Source organism: Antedon bifida, chromosome 4, assembly GCF_963402885.1.
Source record: "Antedon bifida chromosome 4, ecAntBifi1.1, whole genome shotgun sequence".
Lineage (NCBI taxonomy): Eukaryota > Metazoa > Echinodermata > Crinoidea > Comatulida > Antedonidae > Antedon > Antedon bifida.
In genome coordinates, this window is record NC_136229.1 from 23,032,642 (window position 1) to 23,056,326 (window position 23,685).

Sequence of the window (23,685 nt, forward strand, 5' to 3'; positions counted from 1 at the left end):
AATTTAAGGACAATTAGGAAATATAATTCTGTGACGTCCTGTTGCCTAAATTGAGTAAACAAGTTACATATCAACCATATGGGAATAAAACATACTCTCTGTATTGCTTGATGGTTCGGTTTCCCTCCTTGGTCGTTCAGGCCTACCTATAAAGAAATTGTTTAGTAAAATAGTTAGATTATCAATTTTTGATGTATTCACTCTTTTACAACTAATAGAATATTTCTCGCACACCATTCTACTACCTATATCACCAGGGACGACCAACGACAAAATGTGCATAGGTCCTAGTTCATCACAAACCTATACTCTTTATTATTTATACTAAAAAACAATCATCAATTTACATTATAGCTTGATGATGCATTGCAATAAATTAGTGACACAATTCATGTAGCCATCCAGAATATTAACTTCCTAATGTGTTTGTTGGAAATATGTAAGAAATATATTCTATATAAAATGTGAAAACTGACATCAAAGTTGCTTAAATTTAAAAGTAGAATATTGACACCAGAGCCCTATAAATATAAAACATACTTTTTTTATTGCTCCATGATGGTCCAGGTTCACTCCTTCGTCGTTTATTGTTTGGTCGTTTACCTATATAAAAAATGTGTTTTAGTATAGTTACAATATCAATTGTGATGAATAGTAATACTATAAAAATATTTTAATATATTAGCTGTGATATAATGTCATTGAACTACAGTTGAATTTTGCATTTATTATTACTGTATTATTGTTTTATTAGACAAAAAAGAATTAGAGAATTCAAAAATTAAAACGTAAATTAGAAAAAGGCCAATATATAAACAGTAGACAAGCATATTTGGTTTAATATTATTTTATCCATATAAAATTGTTGACAATTCATCATTGAATCGGTGGCACATACTAAAAGGGAAAAACCTCCAAAATAAAACATTGTGAACTTTATTAAACCTAAGAACGGAAGTAAAATAATCCGTTTAATCCAATCCAGTTATGCTAAGAAAACAAATTATACAAATTTCACAATTTTTCTACAAAATGTATCAAAATAACAATTAGGAAGGGGTACAGACATTGCGCATTTAATAAACTTCATCACACAAAAAACATTACCGCATAATGTACAGAAATCTGTGATTTCATTTTGTTGATATAACCTTAAACATCAAACGAGCGCCACCACAAATAGGGTATTTTTTACTAACCTGCTTCTGTAACCTCTGTTTGCAATGCTAGTTCTTTGTTACTAGTCGTTTGCACTTCTAAATAAATAAATAAAAAGATAGCAAAATGAATATGTATTGTACGGTACCTCACGAAAAACAATGGTTGGCAACATAAATTCATATGTGTTCCATTTTTATAAGAAATATTATTTACATCCATTCAATTAAAAAAAAACATTTATTTCTCTTTCTTAATCGAATACAAGAATCAGTTAAATTGTATATGAAAGCCGAAGCTTGTGTCAGAATGCACTTACTATGTATAAAACAGAAACGAAATAAAAAAGTTATGCAGCAGAACTATTTCCATATTACGCGTGTTTGAATAAAATGTAATAAATGTTGAGAAAATGACTTGCGCTGTAAATATTTTACTAAAAGCGTCGCATTTCTTCAAAACGACGCTGCTAATTTCCACTTTATACGGTAAAATATAATCAACTAAAAGCATTATGTGAAAGGGCTATCATTTCTGGGCTTACAGTGTACTTGTATTGTGACATTATTTTTTCTGAAAAAAGTTATAAGGTTATATCCAGACATGAAACGTTTTTTGCTTGTTTGTTTGTTTGATATCGTAGAACATAAATTATACTATAGGGCATCATGCATGGTGTTTAGATTTTAAAAAAAATATTGAACAGTTAATTGTTCTAAACTTGATCCCCGCATTACCACATACCTTTGGTCAGGCATATTACCGTTGATTCCAGTCCAATTTGTTTTAGCCTGTTGGTAAATTCTTCAATTTTTTCTTTACAAAGTATTTGTCGGTGTTCCAAATCTAGAATCATGCTCCAAGCATCTTCATAATTCGTTAAGGGATCATTGTAGAGTGAATCGATTTTCTTAATATCAGCCTTTGTCAGTCCATTTTCGAAATCTACAATTCTTTGTCGATATGGGGTTAAAATTGTAATTTCAACTTCACGAACTTCGAGAAGACATTGTTGGAGATATTTAATAACACCGAACGTTTGAGTTACCTTTATTGTTTCGTAAAGTATCTTAAGCTTTTCTGAACTTAATATTCCTGATTTCCTCAATTCATTCAGTAAGTCAATCGTTGTACCGGCTTTGTCTATGTCTGCAACTGCAATTAAATCGTGGTATAACACTTTCAGCTGTTTGAAGAGGTTGTGTTTATCATACCATTCTGATACGTTCACTAAATCCACATCAAAATCTACGAAAATTGAAATAAGAAGGTTATAAAATGTGAGGTTAAAAAACGTAACGTTTGAATTTGTTATGATTAGATAATTATTGATAGATAAAATAGATTATTTGAATTTCATTATTTTCGTTACTGTTTTAACTTTATATGTGAGACCAGCACCATCATTTCCATTTGAGAAGGAATAATATATTATCTCATCTTATCTTACCTGAAGCCATGTTGATCAGTATTATCTCTTCATTTCTGAAAAATATCAAATTTATTTAAAGTATTTAGAGTTATATTTAATTAGGTCCGCTGTTGGCAATCCATTTTTAATTTGTATTATTGTATTTTTCTGTAATTTTTGTTATGCCGAAATTGAATAAATTAATCAAATCAAACTATAAAAGATGACAGGAGATGGATGGAACTGCTGCTTTACCGATTTCTCAAGTTGCATAAAAAATGTGGAAAATCTTGAAAGTTTAATGTTAAATGTAATGGTTCACATAAAGATCGCAAATGGATCTTGCTTTCATTTGTGATGATCAACGTAATATGAATGGAACTAAGTTTTATTGAGTAGGAATCTAAGCAATGCGGCTTATTGTAACTCCATTGTCTTCGAAATAGAAATATTAATTAATGTCCAGGTAATTTATGTGTATATTATTCCTAGGTCATTTACTCAGAAAGAAAAACAAAACATCTTATTTTAGCTGGGGAAATTGAGGGGTCCGGACGAAACGAAGACAATCATGTTTAGAGAAAGGATTGCAAAAGAACTCCAACTGAATTCTGAAGACATTTTCAGAGTTCTGAGAATAGAAGTATGGAAAGCCATCACCACCACCACAACATTCATGGCACATGGAGAAGAAGATCCTTACAAAGTACATGAGTATTACTCATTGCAAGCTTGGTTCTTTGTTGACAGAGTCGCTTGCCTATTTGTGAGTGGCTATGTTAAAATTCATTCACTCTTTATTTGGTGTTTTAAAATTACAAAATATTTAAACCTTAGTAATTAAAAATAACAATTTGAATTCTACGAGGCAATAAGTTAAACAAAATCAAGGAAAATCATTGTTTCTCACAACAGCTTCCATAAGGGCTGTATAGACTACTCACAGGTTATCACTGGTCTGTTCCTTCTTCTATTTTTCCTTGCCACAGGCTGGCTGAAAGGTCATGTTCTTCACTTAAATATTTCAATCTTCTAGGTAATGACAAGTTTAAACTTAAAAGCTTAAACTTCTGAACTGATGAAATCGAAGCTTTAGGTGTTTTATCCGACTGTCGCCAAGTCGGATAATCAAAAGCGGAATCATCGGCTACTTGGCCTGATAACCACAAGAGTATATCATGTAGTTAAACGATCATCTTGCCGCTAAATGATATACAGAAACAATTGATGTACGTTTTCAAGTCCAAAATCACGAGGTATAATATCTGATAAAATAGGGCTTTTACCTGATTAGTCAATAATGGTTTGGACAAAGGTTATGGCGTGATAGAATGTTTATGAAACCAAGTCAATCAAACAACATGACACTACGCTTTACATAGATCAAACGGAAAGGTTTGGCGCCCGATACATGCCCCGCCCCTACACCTTTCATAGATTTGTCATTGGCCAATTGCTTCCACAAAATTCTATTAGGATCTACGTGATTGCATGGTAGTACCAAAACTGTACCATCCATCCGTACCTTAATTTAGATAAAAACCCTTCCCACTTTATTTTAATTTTATTACGGTATAAAAATATAATATAAAAAGCAGCAAAGGCTAAAAGCACTGTATGTACATATAGTACTAAAAATATAAAAAATTATGGGCAGCACACACCAGGAAAATCAAGACAATGGGCAATGACAAATATAAAATTATATTACAATTATAAGTCAATTGTGAGATCCTATTGCACAAATACATAGTTGATTAATTGTTTAAAGCTTATGTAAAATGTCTTTCTAACCTAAAATCCAATTTAAGAATAACGCTTATAAAATTTACCTATGATGTTTATTTAAAAAGTGGGTACGGGTGACATCCTGTATCTTTGAGTTTTAAATCTATAAGGTATTTTAAGCAAATTATTAGATTAGATTCGAAAGTGTGTGATACGGGGGAAGCAAATCTAGATGCCTAAATTATTTTTACCAGCAAAACATTGTTAAAAAAATACAGGTATTAATGGTAATGATTTCAAACGTCATTTTGGCTGATTTAGCACATGATCAATGCACTTGTTCATCTCGTGTGTTACCGAAATAAGTTATAATGGACACACAGACTATATTAGGTCGTGCTTTCTCAGTTATCCAATAACAATTTAACCGATAATTATTCGATAAAGTTCCATCGAAACGGGAACAAACGAGCTAGTTCTCGAGTAATCTCGAAGTAAATAAAAGTTTATCTGATGAAATAGGGCGATGGGGTGATTAACAACAGTGGTAGGGGCAAAGGTAGTGTTTCGCTAACTAACACTTATGCAACAATGTGTAAAGGTTACGTTATGCATGGCGTGAGTTGTATAATCATGGCCGCCGAAGTGCTTTTTTTGCTTCCTTTTATTTGAATTTTAAAAGCCACGAAATACACTAATGCAATTTTAGTTTTTAAAAATAGTTAAAACTATGCATAATATATTACAATTAATATTACAAATTACAAATAATATTATTGGTCCTGATGCTTAAATGGTCACGTGCCTTGCTTCATGATCTATTGGATTAACAAGACCATATACATGGCTGCAGTCGCGTGCTCAAATTTGAGTTAGTGTTTACCGACCGACCAACCGACCGACCGACCATCCGACCAACCGACCGACCGACATAGTGAGCTGTAGAGTCGCGTTGCACGCACGCGACTAAATGACAACTGTACGGTAATTGTTTACCTTTACTAAAAATTAGAACAATTGCGAGATTTTCATACGATCGCAATGAATTGGAAATTTAAATACAGCAGCAAGTAGGCCCTATTGTTGAATCATCCGTTCAGTCTGTTAATTTGAAGAAAACTGTTTACAAAAAATCAGATAGATGACAGAAACAGTAACAAGAAAATCGAAATTTATATTTTTTACAATTTATTTTAAATAATTTAGTGCTTCGGGACATAGCTTGGTTTCCACCACGTAAGAGCAACAAGTGGAGTATTCTAACTGTGATGACTCGCTAGTTTTTTATATTTTGTGTGTGTATTATATATTATTACGATATAAAATGAAAAGTTCAAAGTTAGGCTATAGCTAAAAGCTAAACCTAAAACGCATGAACATAATTACGGCAGGCGCAGCGAAGATATCGTTTAAACTTGACTTTTTTTGTTTCTCTATAACATCTGTGATATTACTCGTTAAGAATGGGTTAAACAAATCACTTCTGATTCATTATGCTAAATAAACAGTTCTTTCATTCGGATCACAATGATGAGGAGGATAACATGATGAACTTTTTTTCTTCCCACTATTTCATCGAAAATAAAACGTATCATTCTTTAATAAACATGTATTTATACAGTATTTAAAAGTAAATTGCATTGTCATGTCCACTTACGTAAAATATCATATATAGGCACAAAGTCTAATATAGCAGGCCTATACAAACAAACAACGAATCCTCCAAACTTATAACACTGTCTGTCCAATGATAATACTTCTACTATTACTTCACCATCCAATTAGAATAGATAATTCGTACTTCCGATTAGACTTTCATACAGACGTACTGTGGTTATGAACCTGGTTTGGCGCGTGTCGAGTCTTGTGTGTGACGTATGTGTCGTACAGTGTACACGTCACTCAGTATTTTGTAACCAAACCGCGCGAAATCATATTATCATACATACTACATAGGTGTATTTGTTGTATTGCTGACACAAGATCAGAGTAAAAGAAAGTAAATTTGCCGTAACAGAGTTGTATTTGTAATCTGTAATATTTAGCTTCATTCAATTGTTGTTTTATTTATTATTATTTTATTTCAGTTTGTATGTTAACCTGACGTATCTGAATGAAGTTTGATTCACGACTTTCTTTTTGTGTGACCCCTCAATTCTCATAAAGCCTAGCTAGGCCTAGGTTAGATAGGAGGCCTAGTAGGTCTATTGACTGAGTGAGGGGTAACCGGGGAATATTCTGGCTGGTGCCGAGGCCTAGCTTCTTGAATGTCTAACCATTTATTTATGTATGCATGAAGCCAGCACCTCAACTACTACTAAACTACTACTAGCTACTTATTTAATTGCACACTTATTTTTTTTTCCTATTGAAATAAAATTTTCCTTTTTTCCCATTTTGTTTCTTCATGAAACTATCCAACCAACAAAATGACAATAATATATGTCTGGTGTAGGGTATCCTGCCAGTATAGTGATACGTTGCATAGAATAGAGTGACTAGTGTCGATACACTGCCACCATTGTAGCGAAAACATTGCGTGTCTAAGATACGGTACCGTATCAAAAGGTGAAGTTGTGATGTCGCTACTGTCCCACCATCATGTATTCATATACAATTTTTAACATTGATCGATGATTAATATGCTTCCTAAATAATGAATACTTTTTTTTACTCACCATCGTGTTTCAATGAGGACAAAAGTTATGCCTTTACATGCCATTTGCTAATTAAAAGGGAACATTTTTTAGGGAGTATTGTAAGCTGTCTCTTGGCAATTTACCATATATTTAGCAGCCAAACGCTTTGATACAGGATCTTATTCTATGTAATGTAATGAGTTATTTAATGTACACATATTTTTTCCCTGGTTTCAGTAGTCTAGGAAACTTGAAAGGCTACAGAGCATTATTGTTGATGGATGCTGTGTAACAATATGATGGTAACAGTTACTCACGTCAGCGATGATGGCGAAGGGGTCGCTAAATTTCCCCAAATTCTTAGCAAATTGGAAGCAAAGGGAGTTTTATCAGAAGAAAAGTTAGAAGCATACAAGAAGCTAACAGAGTAAGTTACCCGGTGACAGCAAATTTGGTTGCGATAGCATCTTCCAGAATTTTAATCATATTATCATTATTGAGTACAAGGGTCAGTCCGGCTTTACAATAACCACCTCGCTTTTACTCAATATTGCCTGGAGGTATATATTTTTTGGTCTACCAACTTGAAACAAGACCAATTTCAAACGTGACACTGATCGTAAACCCCTTTCCCCTTATTTAAATCGTTTTCCCAACTTTAATGCAACTTAAATGCAATAGATATCTGCAATTAACAATTACATGAATTATTAATTATACTGTAACTACTATTATATCATTAGTTTTATTATTTCAAATGCGAAATTAACATTAGAAAATTTCTTTTTAGAAAGTTATATAAAGACAACTTAGGGGAATTTGTAGCAGAGTTTACTCAGAGTGGGTCAAAGCTTGTCAACATATTCTGCGTTGATGTAATGAGCACGTCCCCTGATATTTCCCAGGCTGCATTGCAAGCTGTTGGCTTCTGTATTTATCACGAAGATATAATCAAAATCTTATCTGAACCAGACATTGATATTCTTTTAAAAGGTATCTATTTTATTTTATTACATAAAATGATAATTTATAATAATTACATCATGAAAAGTACTCTTGATTAAACTTGGGACAAGCATGTTAATGACCAAACTTAAATTATATTTTTTTAAATTGAATCTGTTCAGGTGTGCCAGTTTTATTTTTAAAGCATCATTGCAAAATGTTTGTGGAAAAGTTTAACCTCATTACTCCAGGATGGCTTAATTTAAAACCTTTTCAGTACAATAATGGTAATTTTGATATCGTGTGTATGGATGCATAACGAACAAGCATCCAAGATGTTGAAAAGTGGGACATTTTGGCCGCTATATTGGATCCAAGATAATGTTAAAATGTCATATAAACCTTCCCAGTACAATTACGGCCATTTTGATACCCTGTGATGTATGGATGCGTGCAGAAAAAAAAATGTGTATCACAAACAACCCTGGAAACTCAATTCTATATATATATAGACATTCCTAGCCTAATTAGCTAAATTTTTATCAACTCACAATAACATGATCACTTTAAATAAATTATTTTTTATTTAGCCCTTCAGAATGTCTTGCTAAAAACAACAGATAAAGGAACTTGTACTCGTGCATTGTGGTGTATCGCTAAGCAGAGCTTTCCCGTCAGTCATGTCAAAGATCATGTATGTACATTTTGTAATTAGTAACTGATTGATTGTTTTTGAGGCAAATATGTTTTTCTAGACTAGTGAAATTCCTCAAACATTGATACAAAATAGAATTTTTAAAATGCGTAGGAAAGAAATGATATGATTTATGATCTGTCTATCACAGTTGCTCAGAAATGATTTTCGTTGGCGTGGCGGGTCAATGTGATATTGATAGAGCTGCAATTTTGTTGTATTTTTAGTGAAACTATGTGTGTGTAATATGGAATGAACAGTTTATGATTTTATTCATTGATAATTTGTTTATGTTGTGCAGAATGAAATGTTAAAGAATAAAAATATTGACATCCCATAATTACTTTTTAAGCGGTCGTTTGACCTCCCTGACCCCAGTTCCTATGATGTGTTATTGATATTGTTTTCTGTGTATTGCAGCTACATGGATTATTGTGTTCTCTGGAACATGTTCTTGTGAATGGTGAATTTAAATCTGTTACAGTTGAACATGAGGCCATCAATGCAATTATCAAGTAAGTAATAACCATGCTTCTGTTACATACAATACAATACATTTAAAATCTTAAAATCCTGTTTAGGTGGTTTACTTCAGATAACAAAACAGCTTAATTAATTCAAATTTCTCTAATTTCAGGCTTCTGGAATCATTACCAAATGAAATGCATGTCAACACTTTACGATGGTCGAAGCTGATACTGCCCTCCCTTGTGCACTCAGCTGTGAAGGTCCGCTTGAAAGCTTTGAATGCTTTTGAGTTAGCTTTACCTGCTATGGTGAAGTTTAGTCAGGATCTATCCTCATCTGTTGTACACATCCTAAAGACAAGTCTCATAGCAGAGATGAATAAGCTCTTTGCCTGCAAGCATGAACTATATGTCCTCAAGATCTGGGGCTACTTTTTGACCGTACTTGGCAAGGTTAGGATTTTCATATTTATATTGTTTTATTAACAACAGCAGAAATTGAACTCCTATTAAAAGGACACATTTGGGACCCAATAAACTGTCCCCTGAATTTGTTCAAACATGTGTTACCCCTTGTTCGTTTTAAAATAAAGTTTCCCCTTAATAGCGGTGCTCCATGAATAGGAGTGTCCCCAAGAAGAGGTTCAATATATTACGCTTTTAGGTCAATGAAAAATCTTTAAAAATGTACATTGAAAGAAACAAATGTATGAATCAAATCAAATACTTCTTCCCTTCAGACATTGCATCGAGGTGGCAGTTTGATCAATTCCATGCTAGGAATAGTTGAGCAAGGGTTTAAGCATCAACTCACAGATGTTAAGATTGGTACTTTTAATGCTTGGAAAATTCTTATTGAGAACTTTGCACTTGATCCAGGTAAATTCAACTTAATTAATTTTGCATAAGTATCTAACCTGAGTATGTTCTATTGATTTTCTATACAAGTTGTCAGCACTATTTTGTTAAATGTTATCTCTTTTTTTTCAGATGTTATTTACAACCAGAAACGCATCAAACTATTAGTGCAGCCTTTTAAAGTGAACAATGCTAAGACGGAAAAGGTTGCCATGGTGAAATTTGATGTATGGTGGTTTCTGATAAAGAAATTTGGACCAAAGGCTGCAACTAATTTTGACCAGGTAACACTCCAATGTTACTAGGCCTAACTAATAAATTTGTTTTAGTTTAATGTTTTGTTTGTTTATGTTTGGTCAGGTTAAACAGAATAAAGTATATATACTTTTATATTTACTAATATTCTTTATTGTTCAACTCTTTCACCCATTTTATTTCTTTAGATTTTAATGTTTTCTTAATAATAAATTTAAAATTGTTGTTGAATTTCTAAGCCCTATCACCAAATGATGCCAATATAACATTTTTTTAAACTATTTTCTCAAATCTTATTCCTGCAGGTGTGTGCTCCCCTGTTGCAGTTCTCCCTTGGACTGGGACCTTCAAATGGGATGTACCTACCTGTTACCTCTGGTACAGGTAATGGTATTAAAAACCTACTAAGCACACCTAAGCACAAAAAAGGTAATGATAGGTTTTCGAAAAACTGGTATGCAAATTGTATCCACAATTCTGGACAAATAGATAGTGTTGTTAACCCCGCCTGGCTGTAAATATAATTGTTGTGTTTACCATTGAATTATGCTGTAACTGTTAAGAAAAATTGATTATGAGTTAACAAATGTACTACACTAACATTGTCCGAAGCCAAAAATTTAGAAAGAACAAATTTGGAACTGTAAGAGATTTAGTTTTGAGTCCGGTTCAAAGTGAGTTGATCGCTAACAATAAATTAATGAAATCAATTTTATGTTTCAGGGTCTGCTACACCAGCCACACCAACACTGAACCTAAGCCTCACTGGATCACCAGGCCCAATCCATCCTGTCTTCAAATCAATACAGCTGAAAGGCGTTGAGGCCCTGGCACACATTCTTGGCAAATGGGATCCGTCTATTGGTTTACCCATGCCTAGTTTTACTTTAGGTGTGTTTAGTTAATTTTTATTGAATAATATGTTGCTTCTTTTTATTCCTATTAAACTTCTTGTCGTCGATATTTTACAAGTTTAAGACTGAATAAATGTCATTGAATCTAAATGAAGCAGTTAAACATTTATTTTTAATTAAAAAAATGTTTTTTTTTTCAGAACCACTGAAGCATGACATTGTCACAAGCCCGACACTTTTTAATAAATTAGGCCACACTCTTTTGCAAGCTGCTACCATCGTCTGCTGTTCCCTAGCAACTGATGTAGAACGTATGTTTGTATTAAAATGTTATTAATAATAACAAATCATTGTAAAATTGTCATCTAGACTCTACAATTAATGCCTTGGCTGCAATTACTTTGTAATTGTAATTTGCCTCTGTATTACCACAATTAATTAACTTCTGATTATTTTTAGGTGCGCAAATATTCCATATTTGGTATTCAGTAGTTGCCCACCTCAAGAACCTGATTGATAACACACCACGTAGCGAGAGCTCAGACATGTTGTCGCATTTCTTCATGTGCATTCAAAGTATTGTGAAAGCAGAATCCTTACCAAAGTGCACAGTATTGGTACGTTTTAAATCACAGGAACTATGGATATATAAAGAATTTTCTCAAATAATGTGTTTTTCCCCTAGACATATTTTTAAAAAAACAGACTTGTATTTGAATCTTGTTCAAAAACTAAAAATCCAGGTTTTCACCAAAAAAAAGCTAGTATTCCTGCCTAAGAGCATAAAAGTTTTTTTTTCTTGTTCAGAGGCTATTAGAAGCTGTGAGTGCCTTACCAAAAAAAGCATTGAGTTCGTCTTTTTTCACAACTGGAGCGGTACAGCTTCTTCATGTAAGTATTACAGTTTTTTTACATCACAAACGTTCAGAATACTGTAGCTACATTTTTGAATGAAATTCATAATTGTTGAATTAATTTGTTTTATTTTCAGGGTACCCCAGCTTTGTTTCTCATTGGTTTACTCTTTAATGATTGCTTTATACATGATCTTGAGGAAAGGTATGGTGCAATAACTTCATAATTATTTTCTGGCAATATTTAATCATCTATGCGAATGAGGGTATTATTTATCAGCAGACAGTCGAACGGTATTATTGCACATAGAAAATGCGTTTAGGATTTGGATTGTATGGTATTCTTTTATTAGCAGCATCAACACAATACAACTTTGGTGATAACAACTCTGTCTACACTATCAAACTTTATGTGACAACAAAATGTGATGTGTCCATATATGGACATGATATCATAATTATCACTACCATATTTGGACATATCGCTACCATGTTTAAGCAAATCACACTTTTATTGTCAAACTAGTTTGATAGTGTAGAAAGAGCTTTACATTTTACTTCATTTCATCTCTGTTTTTCAGGTTTTTCTCTATTTTCGAAGCACTTGTTGATTGTGGTATGACAACACCAGGTGGTGCACTGGGGTTTTCCCAATCTGTCTTTAGCCTTGTTGACACAGCCGCTAGTAAGATATCAAACAAAGAGCAGATATGGAGACTATGGAGTATTGTGGTCAACCCATTGTTAAATGAAATTGAAAAGGTATAGATTATATTTACACTGGTCAGGTTTGTGGTACACTATGTGATTCTAAAAGGGTTGAGAATGTTTTTTACATTTATTCATTAACTTTATTTTTATCTTGCAGACAAATGAAGTGAATCAGGGAGACTCATTGGAGCATGACTTTAGTACCATGTATGCTGCCCTGACACTGCCAATTAAACATATTTTACCAAACACTATTCCTCATGTAAGTTCTTCATTGTATTTTCAGCTCAGTTAAAATTTCTCTTGCAAATATCTTGGGTTGATATTCTTAAACTCTGTCTACACTATCACATTTTGTTTGATAGTGTAGACAGAGCTTTACTACCATCATATGCATTAGTTCAAACATTTATTGCAACATTTTAACAACATAGGAAATGGAAATCTGTTCATTGTTTTTAAAATATCTTTTTAACATTGTGCATTATTTGTTTTAGGCCAGTCAGAAGAGTTTACTGAAGACTTGGTCAGAGCTTTACAAAACTTTCTCTCGGTGCTCTGCCTTAGTGGCTACAGCGGAGGCTAACCATGCTTGTGAGGAACTTGCTGCAAAGATCATCAAACTGATGCACGAAAATATTCTTTCAGTAAGTGCTTTTGTTTTTTCCATAATCTATAAAACTATACAATTTTTATAACGCACCTGAATAGATTATTGTCATTTGATTGGAGGATTTTGGATCACATGATGTTTAATAGTACTATTAAACTTATATCAGAGTGCATATTCTTGTGTAACATACACGATATAACTTTTCATCTTTTACCTCATGAAATTATTTACCCCATTGCACTCTTAAACATTCATTAGTTGTATATATTTGCATTGCAGAGCACTATTAACTCTTTTTTTTTACCAATACAGAACATCTCAACAGTGGATGCACTATCCCAGATCTCTCTTGTTATGATCCAAAACTATGACTTTTCTGCAATTTCCAATGAAAATCAAGGATTGATGTCACCTCATAAAAGAGCGGGACTTAGCAGACGACCTCTTGGAAACTTAACATCGTTCATGAAAGTTCTTAGTCAGGTTATGTGTTCTTTTAACAAGAAGATGTCCACTGTGTCTGATAAAAAAGCAGATGTGAGTAAAAGTTTATTTTAAACCCTCAATTATTGGTGTTTTGTGTGTGGAGAAACCAACAAAACAAACAAATAAGTGTACAATCAATTTATTGTATGTTGTGTCTATTTTATTTGCATTTTGTGTTCTTTTAACAGGTTCCTCCAATGGGTACTCACATTGTGTCGGCCATAACTAATTTCTTAGAGGTACTATCCCGGCTTGTGGCTCATTTCACCTTACCTAAACATCTGATAGCATTGTTGGATAAGATTGTAAAATCTGTTGCTGAGTTCTATGATCCATTGTCAAGGTAACTAAAATTGTTGTCAATCTGATGCCAATTTATTAGTGTAAAAATTTGTTTGCCATTCATTTACAAAATTGGTGGAAAATGTTTGTTGTTTTTGTATAAAACCATTGAACATTCTGATGTCCATGAGTAACTTGTGTACTATACTAATTTTCAACCAATATTTTTTGGAATTATAATTTTCTTGTTTATACATGGCAAAGAATGGAGTTTCATAGAACACAATGATTTTTAATGTAATGAATTTGCTTTGGGTTTTCCTTAATTATAGGAAGGGTGTTTGTACAGCATCACAGATATCAGCTGTAGATGACAAACTTAAGAAGTTCTTACTTGAACTCTTCACTGCTGTGCAGAACAGGATCAAGGGTCAATTTGATAACAGATTACTTGCTATCATGTCACCGATTTTAGAGAAGACATTAAATCATCCAAAACGCAATATTAAAAGTCAAGCCGTACTCTTCTGGAACTCTACCTTTGGAAAAGCCAAACAGCTTGATTATCCAAAAGATATTAAGTAAGAATTTTTTTAATTTTAAGATTTTGGGAATAACCTACAAACTGTCCTGGACAAAAATAGAACTGGAGAAAAATAGTGGAAAGTGTAATATGTTGCACCATGAAAAGATGAAATATGTCATTCTGGGTTGAATGTATTTGTTTGTTTATATCTTAAGCTTAATGTTGTGAGTAAAGCATCTTGTATCTTTTTTATTTATGTTTACTATGACATAAATGAATATTATTTCTTCCTTTTCTCGATTATAGGCCTGTGTTGAAGAAGGTAAATCAGAAAACACCTCTATTGCTACCAAGCTGGTCAAATGAAGGTGATGAAGTTGTGGAAGAAACCCCAATTAGTCAATTTAATGATGTAAGTTTCGGTATTTTTAATCATTTAAACATTTGTATCATAATTTACTAATACCCCAAAGCAGGTTTTTCCAGCCAGATTTACGAAAGAATTTAAGAAAATCTAAGAGTGATAGGTCAGTCATAGCCATTGTAAAAAAAAAACAAACCCATAGACTATATTTTGTCAATTAGATCTATAATACAATACATTTGAATTGATTGAACATATATCATATATAATTTGATATTGACCAAAGTTAATTTCTATATTGGGAGAACGCTTAAAATAATATTGATATGAAATAAATTTTTTTGCTCTTTTAGGTTGATCACAATACACAAAGTTTTGTAGAACCTGATCCCATCATCAGACCTTTTGGATCACCCTCACCGCATAAGATGCATGGAAGCTTCTTGCGAAAGGAAAGTGAAAAACTTGTAAATATAACATCTCCTAGACGTAAATCTCCAGCACGAGTTGCTACAGCATCACCCTTTGCTACGTCTGCTACAAAGGGAATAAGGAGACGTCTTAATATTGAGGATGACCGCAAATTGGTAAGTATTTACTAGACATAGATTGATGTTGTAATTGTAATCAAGAAAATCATTTAATACGTAATTTACCAAATATTTTACCAAGTATTTACTAGACAAAAGATTAGCTTTATTAATAGTAATTTTAAAAACATATATGAATATTTTTTTACCCAGTATTTACTAGACACAAGATTAGCTTTATTAATAGTAATTTTAAAAACATATATGAATATTTTTTTACCCAGTATTTACTTATTTTATGTAGTTCCCAAAGAGTTTTTAACTTTCATATCTACTTTTAGAAATATGTCACAATTGCACCTTCTCCGAAAAAGAAACTCATCTTGACAGAACATCAGAAGGAAGTGATGAGAGAACGAGGTGTGGTACCCACAATGTACAATGACTTGGACCAATCACAGGACACTCAGCTATTCTCAAATGTGTTTAGCCAAACTCAAGACAATACTAATTCAAGGTATGATAATTTTTTTAAAGTTTATTACAGTAGTATTCCCCAGTTTTGTTAGTGTAAAGTTTAATGGGATGATATGCTGGTATCTTACTGCCAGTATCATGCTGTCCTAATGTAGACTACAATGGAAGAAAGTAGGCGCAAGGCAAACAATTTGGTGATTCAGAAGTGACTGCTCAGATGAGCCTGTGTTGGTAGTTGCACCTACACCTACAAATTTTAATAAAAAAATTACTTGCATGATCCAAATATCACCTTTAAAACCTTACCTTGTTTTTATAGTATGAAGGATGCAATAACTGGAGCAATCGACTCGTGTATGGACTCGAACCAAGGAATCTCTAGCAAAGTAGATGATGACAACCTACATCAACATTCTGATTGCCCATTACTGGAAGAAGCAGTTGGACCAGACTTCTTTTGGAAGAATAATGCAATGACAAACACCAACCAGCAGGAAGAAAGTAGCAAAAAGAAAGTGAATTTTGATAATGCATTCGGTGAAAAGGGGTCTCTATCTAACAGAGAATCCAATACAGATAACAAAATGGATGAAAAGAACTCAATTGAGAAAGAAAAGAAAATTGAAAAATCAGAAGAAGTTATGACTGCCGTTGACTCTGAAATGATTGATTTAAGCTCTGAAATTGTAAATACTCCAGAAAATAACAAAGCAAACAGTACTGAATTAAATGCAGGGTTGGTTGTGTCTATTGCTGAAACTCAGGACATTCTGATAAACACACAAGGCAACGAGGAAGTTGTGATTCAGTTGCCGTCGCATTTAACACCAGAGAAAAAAGTTGGTGAAAACATTGATGATTCACCATTCATTAAAAAACTAAAGTCAACACCAGTTTTGAAAATTTTTAAAATTGCAGAAAAAGATTCAAAAACTTTCCAATCTCTTGACGTTACCAGTAGTCCAAACGTGTTTGGTAGTCATTCAGAACAGGGTTCAGAAAAAAAGCAGTCGCTACGAAAAACAAAGTCAATGGATACTGTCTGCCACGGTTCTCCTACCTTGCAGAGGTCAAAAAGTGTTGATGACATCCCAGATGGCACTTGTGAACGTTTAAGTTGTACTCAAGATGATTTGGCAAAACTAGCTGAGAAGTTTGAATTTGATGATATCAAGCCTTTGAATGATGACTCTGATATTGAACAAAGTGAGATAAAAGATACACAGAATACTAATGGAGAAATTTCCAAGACTAAGAAGTCCAAGAAGTCTGCCATTAAAAAAAATGATACACCAGTAAAAAGAGTAACACCAGTAAAAAGAAGTGCCAGAAAGAGAAATTCTAAATTTAATAAATTGGAATCTATTGACGAGAATGCTGTGAAATCTTCTGACCAATCCGAAAGTAACAGGATAAAAGATCAAGCGAAGCCAGCAGATATTAGTTTGAATGAACCTTTAAAGGTAAAAGGAAAAAGAGGAAGGAAAAGAAAAATTAGTACTGATAACATTGAACCTGTTGGGAGTATTGACAAAGAAAAGGTTGATTTGGTTCAACCTGAGAAACGAAAAAGAAGAAAAAAGACAGATTCTTCTACAAGCGACTCAAAAGAAACTGTTACAAATGATGCCTCAATTGTTGACAAAGCATCTTCAACCACTGATGATGTTGAAGCGGAAAACATGTCCATCAATTCTTGTGAAGACATGTTTGAAGGAATGGGTTGCACACAAGAGACTGCTGATCAGAATACTGTTACGACAGAAGATGAACAAATTTCTAATCATCTACCTACTACAACAAAAGTGATGAAAACGTATGGAAAAGAAAAGTTTCTAGAAATGAAGGCACCAGTTGTTGAAAATGATTTAGATGTCAATGTAGAAAAGGCTGATTTTGAAAGTGAAGATGATCTAACCCTTGCAGAAATAAAACAATGTTATCTGGATGGTGATAGCCAAGAATCGGCCGATGAGGAAGAATCTGGGATTAAATTAAAAGAGCTACCTGTCATTTCTGATGCTCATTCTAATAAAGAAACTGAAAATGAACTTCCCCTTTTTCAAGTGAAAGAAAATAAAAAACAATACACTTTAAAATCAATAAAGAAAAGGAGTCCAGAATCTATTTTCTCCAAGAAAGCTTTGAAGTTAGCAATGAGATCTCCTGGCAAAAGAACACCAAAGAAATCGCCTATAAAACCAGCTAGGACATCTTCTGGAAGGATTGTAATGTTGCCACGGCGGTTGAGATCACAAACAGCTCCTGTTGCTGCTAGATTACGCTCAAAATCCGGCGAACCAACTCAAAGTCGTAAAATGTCACCGGTCAAACGAAGATGTTCCACTCCAAAGAGTCTCATAAAATCAAAATCAGTCTTTGATGGCATTTCAAATGAGCCACTTCTTTCTCAGGAATATAAGATATTCAACATTGAGGAACAAAATAGTAAAGAAAATACCTTACCAGTAATCAGTGAGAGTCCTGAAAAACGTATAGAGTCTTTAATTGATGTAGAAACCAAAGATAGTCTATCGGCTATTGATCTTCCTAAAAACTTGGACTTGATTAACAGCACAATCCTTGATGACAATATTCCTAGTAATTTAGATGTTAACCCTGTTGATTTGTTAGATCATAAAGAGATTAAATCTTGCCCAGAGAATGCAGAAAATGAGAACAAAGAAAATAGTGAGATCAAAATGGAGGAAGAGTGTGTTACTGTAAAAGAAAAGACAATTGAAACTGTATTAAATGAACTGTTTGAAGAAAAAAAGTCTGTTGAAGAGATGAAGTCTGATCCTATTGCCAACAAAGAAAATGAGTCTATTCAGGATAAAGATCTTTCCATTAATAGTGTCCTCATTGAAGACAATGTCACAGATGTTGAACAAGATGATCTCAAAAGAATATTTGAAGAAAAAGATGAAACAGAAGATATCATAAACAGCAGTCAAAGTCCTTCACAATCATCTGAAGCTATATCACGCATTGATGTCTTGAAACAAGCCCTTTCACAAATAGAATCTCCCAAAACATCAATGAGTACAAATTTCACCAAACTCATTCCAACGACTCTTTCAACTTCTCCAGTCATTCCTGTAAAATTCTGCCAACAATATTCATCGCCAGAGTCCTCAATTCGGAAAGCAGATCTTCCAGAACATGCCATTCCTGGAGTTTTCTCACCTAATGTGTCACCAAGTAGTGGTATCTTGAAACGACAACCTGCATTAAGTGACTCGCCTTCACCAAGGGTAAGAACTATTACTTTATATTTAATTTGCATTTAAAATTGCAAAGTGCAAGTGAGTGCTGCGAGCAGATACTAAATATAAAAGTTTTGATGATGCAGGGCCATCTTAAAGACACAAACCTAATGTCTATATTACAATGCTTCTTATTGGATAACAAAAGACCTTCCTATGCAGTGTACAATCATCGTCTGCATTAATTTATTTCACCTGCAGAGAGAGTAGAAGCTGTAAACTCTGTCTGGGTCATCTTAGGTCAATGTTTTGTAGACAAGAAAGGAAGTATGATGGGAGGACAAATTATGCGGAATATGAACAGCTCCTATACAGCAAAAAGAATGTGTCAAAGATTGAAAGACAGTCCAGAGAATAATTTGTTTCTCAATATTTTTTTACCCAATTTAGACAAGACGTGTAAGCTTTGCTGACCCAATAGAGCAGCTTGATTCTGATGCCAAAGATGCACTGAGTGAAGGAGGGAAGTCTGTAAACAGATGTCTTGAGATGAAAAGACAGCTAGCGACATCACCTCTGGTAACGACAACACCATCAAAGGTTGTCAACGTTAACTCTAGAGTAAGTTGGTTAATTATTCAAATCTGTAGAAAATTGGATTGGAAGTTGAGCATTTTTTCCAAAGCGAATAAACACTTGTAAAGTTAGGTTTGCGGTACACCATGTGTTCCAAACAAGAAATAGAGTATGCTTGAGAATGTTGTAACATTTTAGTTGTTATGCCACAACCATCTTCTGGAGTTTTAAGAGTAACGTGTACAGTATACTCCTTGATTTAAGAACTCATTTTTATTTAATTTCCTGTATAGTTTATAACTACTCCGTCAAGTTCAAGAAAAAACAGATTGAAAAGCGTAAGCTGTGGAGCTAAGAGATTTAGTAAATCACCGAATGAAAGGAGAAGAAAGCTACGAGACTACAGTCATGCATCTCCAAGGCTCATTAGAAAGGTGAGTAAAGGCTTGACTTTATCTTGACCTTAAAAACAGTTGCAATAAATTTGAGCTACATTCAGACCATCAAAATGAAGACAGGAGCAAAAAATATTTTGTTCTGAACTTTCTTACACAGTAGCCATTTTTATTTTCTTATTAGGCTTTTCATGTAAATGGCTCACAGGTCAGTCAAGACTCTCCTCTAACTCAGGGCTCTCCAGGTAGCGGATTTGACAGTGACTATGAGAAGGATGAATTTGACCCACTGAAAGCTGTCTTTCCTCAATTGATCAACTGCACAGCTCCTGTGGTCAAGATCTTACCCAAGTTGACATCGTCGATGTGGTAAGTATTGTATTATATGGGGAAGATCCTCTTTGCCGAGAGCATATTGGCAGTTGCGGAGAGCCTATTGGTTGTTGTGGAGATCTTATTTGTTGTTGCGGAGATCTTATTTGCTGTTGCAGATATCTTATTTGCTGTTGCGGAGATCTTATTTGCTGTTGCGGAGATGCTATTGGTTGTTGCAAAGAGCTCTTGTTATGGTGTATACATCATTATGTTTTTGTTTTTTTTTAGGTCTAGAGGATTAGGTCAGCTGATCAGAGCACGTAACATAATAACTGTAGGACACCTTTCTGCATTAACACCAACAGATGTAAGTTTTATATTTTTTTAAATAATTTCAATAACTATGATTATAACAATTTGTAGAATAATTTTATATGTATTTATTGTTTTGATATTTCCTCCTTATTGCTTTCAATCTTGAATGTTTTTGATATCAATATTTTACAACCAAAGAATTTTTAATTTTTTTCATTTTCTTGACGAAAGAAATGACTATGAACTGTTCAACAGTTGCAATTAGATCAATTTATATAAAGTGGTTCTTTAATAAAACAAAATTAATAGAAAATTGCAAGTGATGTTTTAAATTGTTGACTACTCGTAACTTTAAATGTCAACGTTTTCTACAAATTCTTATTGTGTTTTGGGACTAGTAAAGTATAATTTTATTAATTTCTCTCCTCAGCTTAAAACATTACCAATTCGATCTCCCAAAGTGAAAACCGTAAAGAATGCTCTGACGACATTTCATCTGCAATTAGTAAGACAGCAATTTTTATCACTTTACTTTAAAATAATTTTTAAATGTGTTGAGATTAATCATTTATTTCTATAAATTTTCTAAATCAGATAAAAAATGTGTTTCTTAAAGTGTAGGTATTTACTGTAGGAATTTCTTTATTCAAAATACTGAACTATTAAAATAAATTACCTTTAACACTATATAGCAGTTTATGTGTCCAGCCTCATAAACCCTGTAACACCTCACTTCACTTATTTAAATAATGTGTGGGAGTTAATTAAAGAATCAAGATGCGACTCTTTTGGGAATTCCCATTAATATATAACTGAAAAATCAAGATGAGACTCTTTTGGGAATTCCCGTTTGTATATAACTAAAGAATCAAGATGCGACTCTTTTGGGAATTCCTGTTTGTATATAACTAAAGAATCAAGATGCAACTCTTTTGGGAATTCCTGTTTGTATATAACTAAAGAATCAAGATGCAACTCTTTTGGGAATTCCCATTTGTATATAACTGGTAATTACACTAGATGCTTTTCCATGAAACTGTGTTGAATCTCGTAGCATCTAATTATTATGGACACAGTGAATGTATAAGCTGTTAATTTACAATATACACACCTATCAAACTAAATTGCAAATTACAATTACATAATATCTTTCATTATTACCAGCATTTAAATACCAATGTAACACACCACTTGTCAGTTTACAAGAGTTTATGAATTTGTGATAATTACCAAACACATTGGTCTAAAAGCCACATTTTTTTGCAAACAGTGGTAGCCGAATGGCACACTAAGACACCCTCTGAAGTCATCCGTATAGTCCTGTTTCGTGTGCTGCCTTCCACATGGTGGTGGGCTCGCGCATGAATGATGCACTTAAGTACAAGTCACCTAATTGTTATTTTCAAAAAGTATTTTCACTTAATTGTACTACAGGTTGCTAAGCAAGAAAGAGGTCAGAGTGAGATGATTCCAACAAATGTTGAAAACTTACTGAAAAACACCGGAACAGCCATCTCTGAAATGGATCAATTATCACAAACACTAAAGGAAGCCTCACCAGCTAAGGCTGCAGTCACAGAGAAACCTGCCACAGACAATGAAAAACCATCCACTTCAAGTAATCATGGCAACCAGAACACTCCATGTGTTGTAGAAAATTCAACAGGCACGAACGCACCCAACAGAGCTTCTTTAAAACGGAAACTAGAAGATACATCGCCGAAACAATCTCCAAAGAAATGTAAACTAATTGACAATTTAGAGGAATTAACGAGTGAGTTTGTCAAGGAAGATCTATCGCAACTTTCAAGCGAACAAATTTTCAGAGCTCATCAACAAGTCAGCTCGTTGATGACGTCAATTGTGCAGGCACTACGAAACAAATGCCAATCACCAAAGTGATCTGAAATAAATGCTCATTAATAAAGTAGTTCCTGTCTGACCAAAATTAATCCTTACCAGAACATGAATTCCATTTTCTTGGAGCCTAAATTTGTTATAGACTGTTTTTTCTTCTGCATCAGATTCTCAGTTTTCAATATTTACATTGATTTTGATCAATTTATTTAATTTATAGTATAGTGTTTCTTGTAATAATTTTCCAGGTCAATTATTGTGAATGTGCTATTCTATTTTTATATGTTTTTGTAATATTTCTAAAGTTTCTATGCAACTGTTAAAATGATTATAGTATGTTACAAGTAATTACGTTACTATGTATTTTACATATTTTAAATCGGATCAGGTTTATATAATGTATAATTACAGTACAGACGTGATTTGTAAATATTTTGTACGTCAGTGGTTTAAAAAGTATTTTTAAATGTTCCATTTTAAGAATTGATTAATAAAATTGGTTACAATAAAAATAATATAGTTATTGTTTATATATTTCATAAAAAATATTTAATGTGTATTTGAGTGTTTGGTTGACCATCGTCATAGAAACATTGCATTTAACATGCATTTCCATGACACATACTTGGGTTATATCAAACAACTGTTATGTAGGTTTTTGTACTGTTTCTTTATACTATAGTGGCAACCTTTCTTTTTCACGACACATCATTGGAGTGTGCTGTCTAGTCAAAAAGTCATTCACAAAAACATGAGCATATGCAGAATGACTGTTAGATTCAGTAGCATGTAGCACATGAAAATGGAAGGTGGCTACTATCTGCAAGCCCACTTTATTTCAGAAATGTACCACGTACATAACATTTAATTATGATTTTTTTCTATTTTTCAGTGTGTACCTGCTATATGTGCTGTGATCTCTGTATGTTTATGTCTTTAAACCCTTTCACCAAAAACGTGATTTTTGACAACAAGCTATATTACAACAATAAAAACTGCTACTTAACATATAGTTTAATGGATAATCACCAATATAACAATTTATGAACAAAATAATAGGACAAATATTTCAAAATTAATTAGTTATATTTACAATTTAACATTATTTTCCATAAATTATTATTGCACTCTTAAACAAAAGTAGAAAACATACATTGTTACAATTC

At 33.2% G+C, this 23,685-nt stretch overlaps 1 protein-coding gene across 1 annotated transcript; it reads left to right on the forward strand.

Annotated features, from left to right (window-relative positions):
• Positions 1-6,314: 6,314 nt before the first annotated feature.
• On the forward strand, positions 6,315-23,024 carry LOC144839413 (uncharacterized). Its single transcript, XM_078694753.1, has 30 exons — positions 6,315-6,331; positions 7,177-7,363; positions 7,727-7,929; positions 8,472-8,575; positions 8,996-9,090; positions 9,213-9,495; positions 9,783-9,921; positions 10,033-10,184; positions 10,461-10,584; positions 10,879-11,046; positions 11,210-11,320; positions 11,469-11,626; positions 11,817-11,900; positions 12,001-12,068; positions 12,445-12,625; positions 12,732-12,836; positions 13,072-13,221; positions 13,500-13,724; positions 13,862-14,016; positions 14,288-14,536; positions 14,788-14,893; positions 15,199-15,432; positions 15,717-15,892; positions 16,172-19,109; positions 19,512-19,682; positions 19,931-20,071; positions 20,217-20,401; positions 20,636-20,714; positions 21,093-21,167; positions 22,097-23,024. The coding sequence occupies exons 2-30, from the start codon at positions 7,218-7,220 to the stop codon at positions 22,562-22,564; spliced, it is 7,473 nt and encodes a 2,490-aa protein (XP_078550879.1). The 5' UTR covers positions 6,315-6,331; positions 7,177-7,217; the 3' UTR covers positions 22,565-23,024.
• Positions 23,025-23,685: the final 661 nt, after the last annotated feature.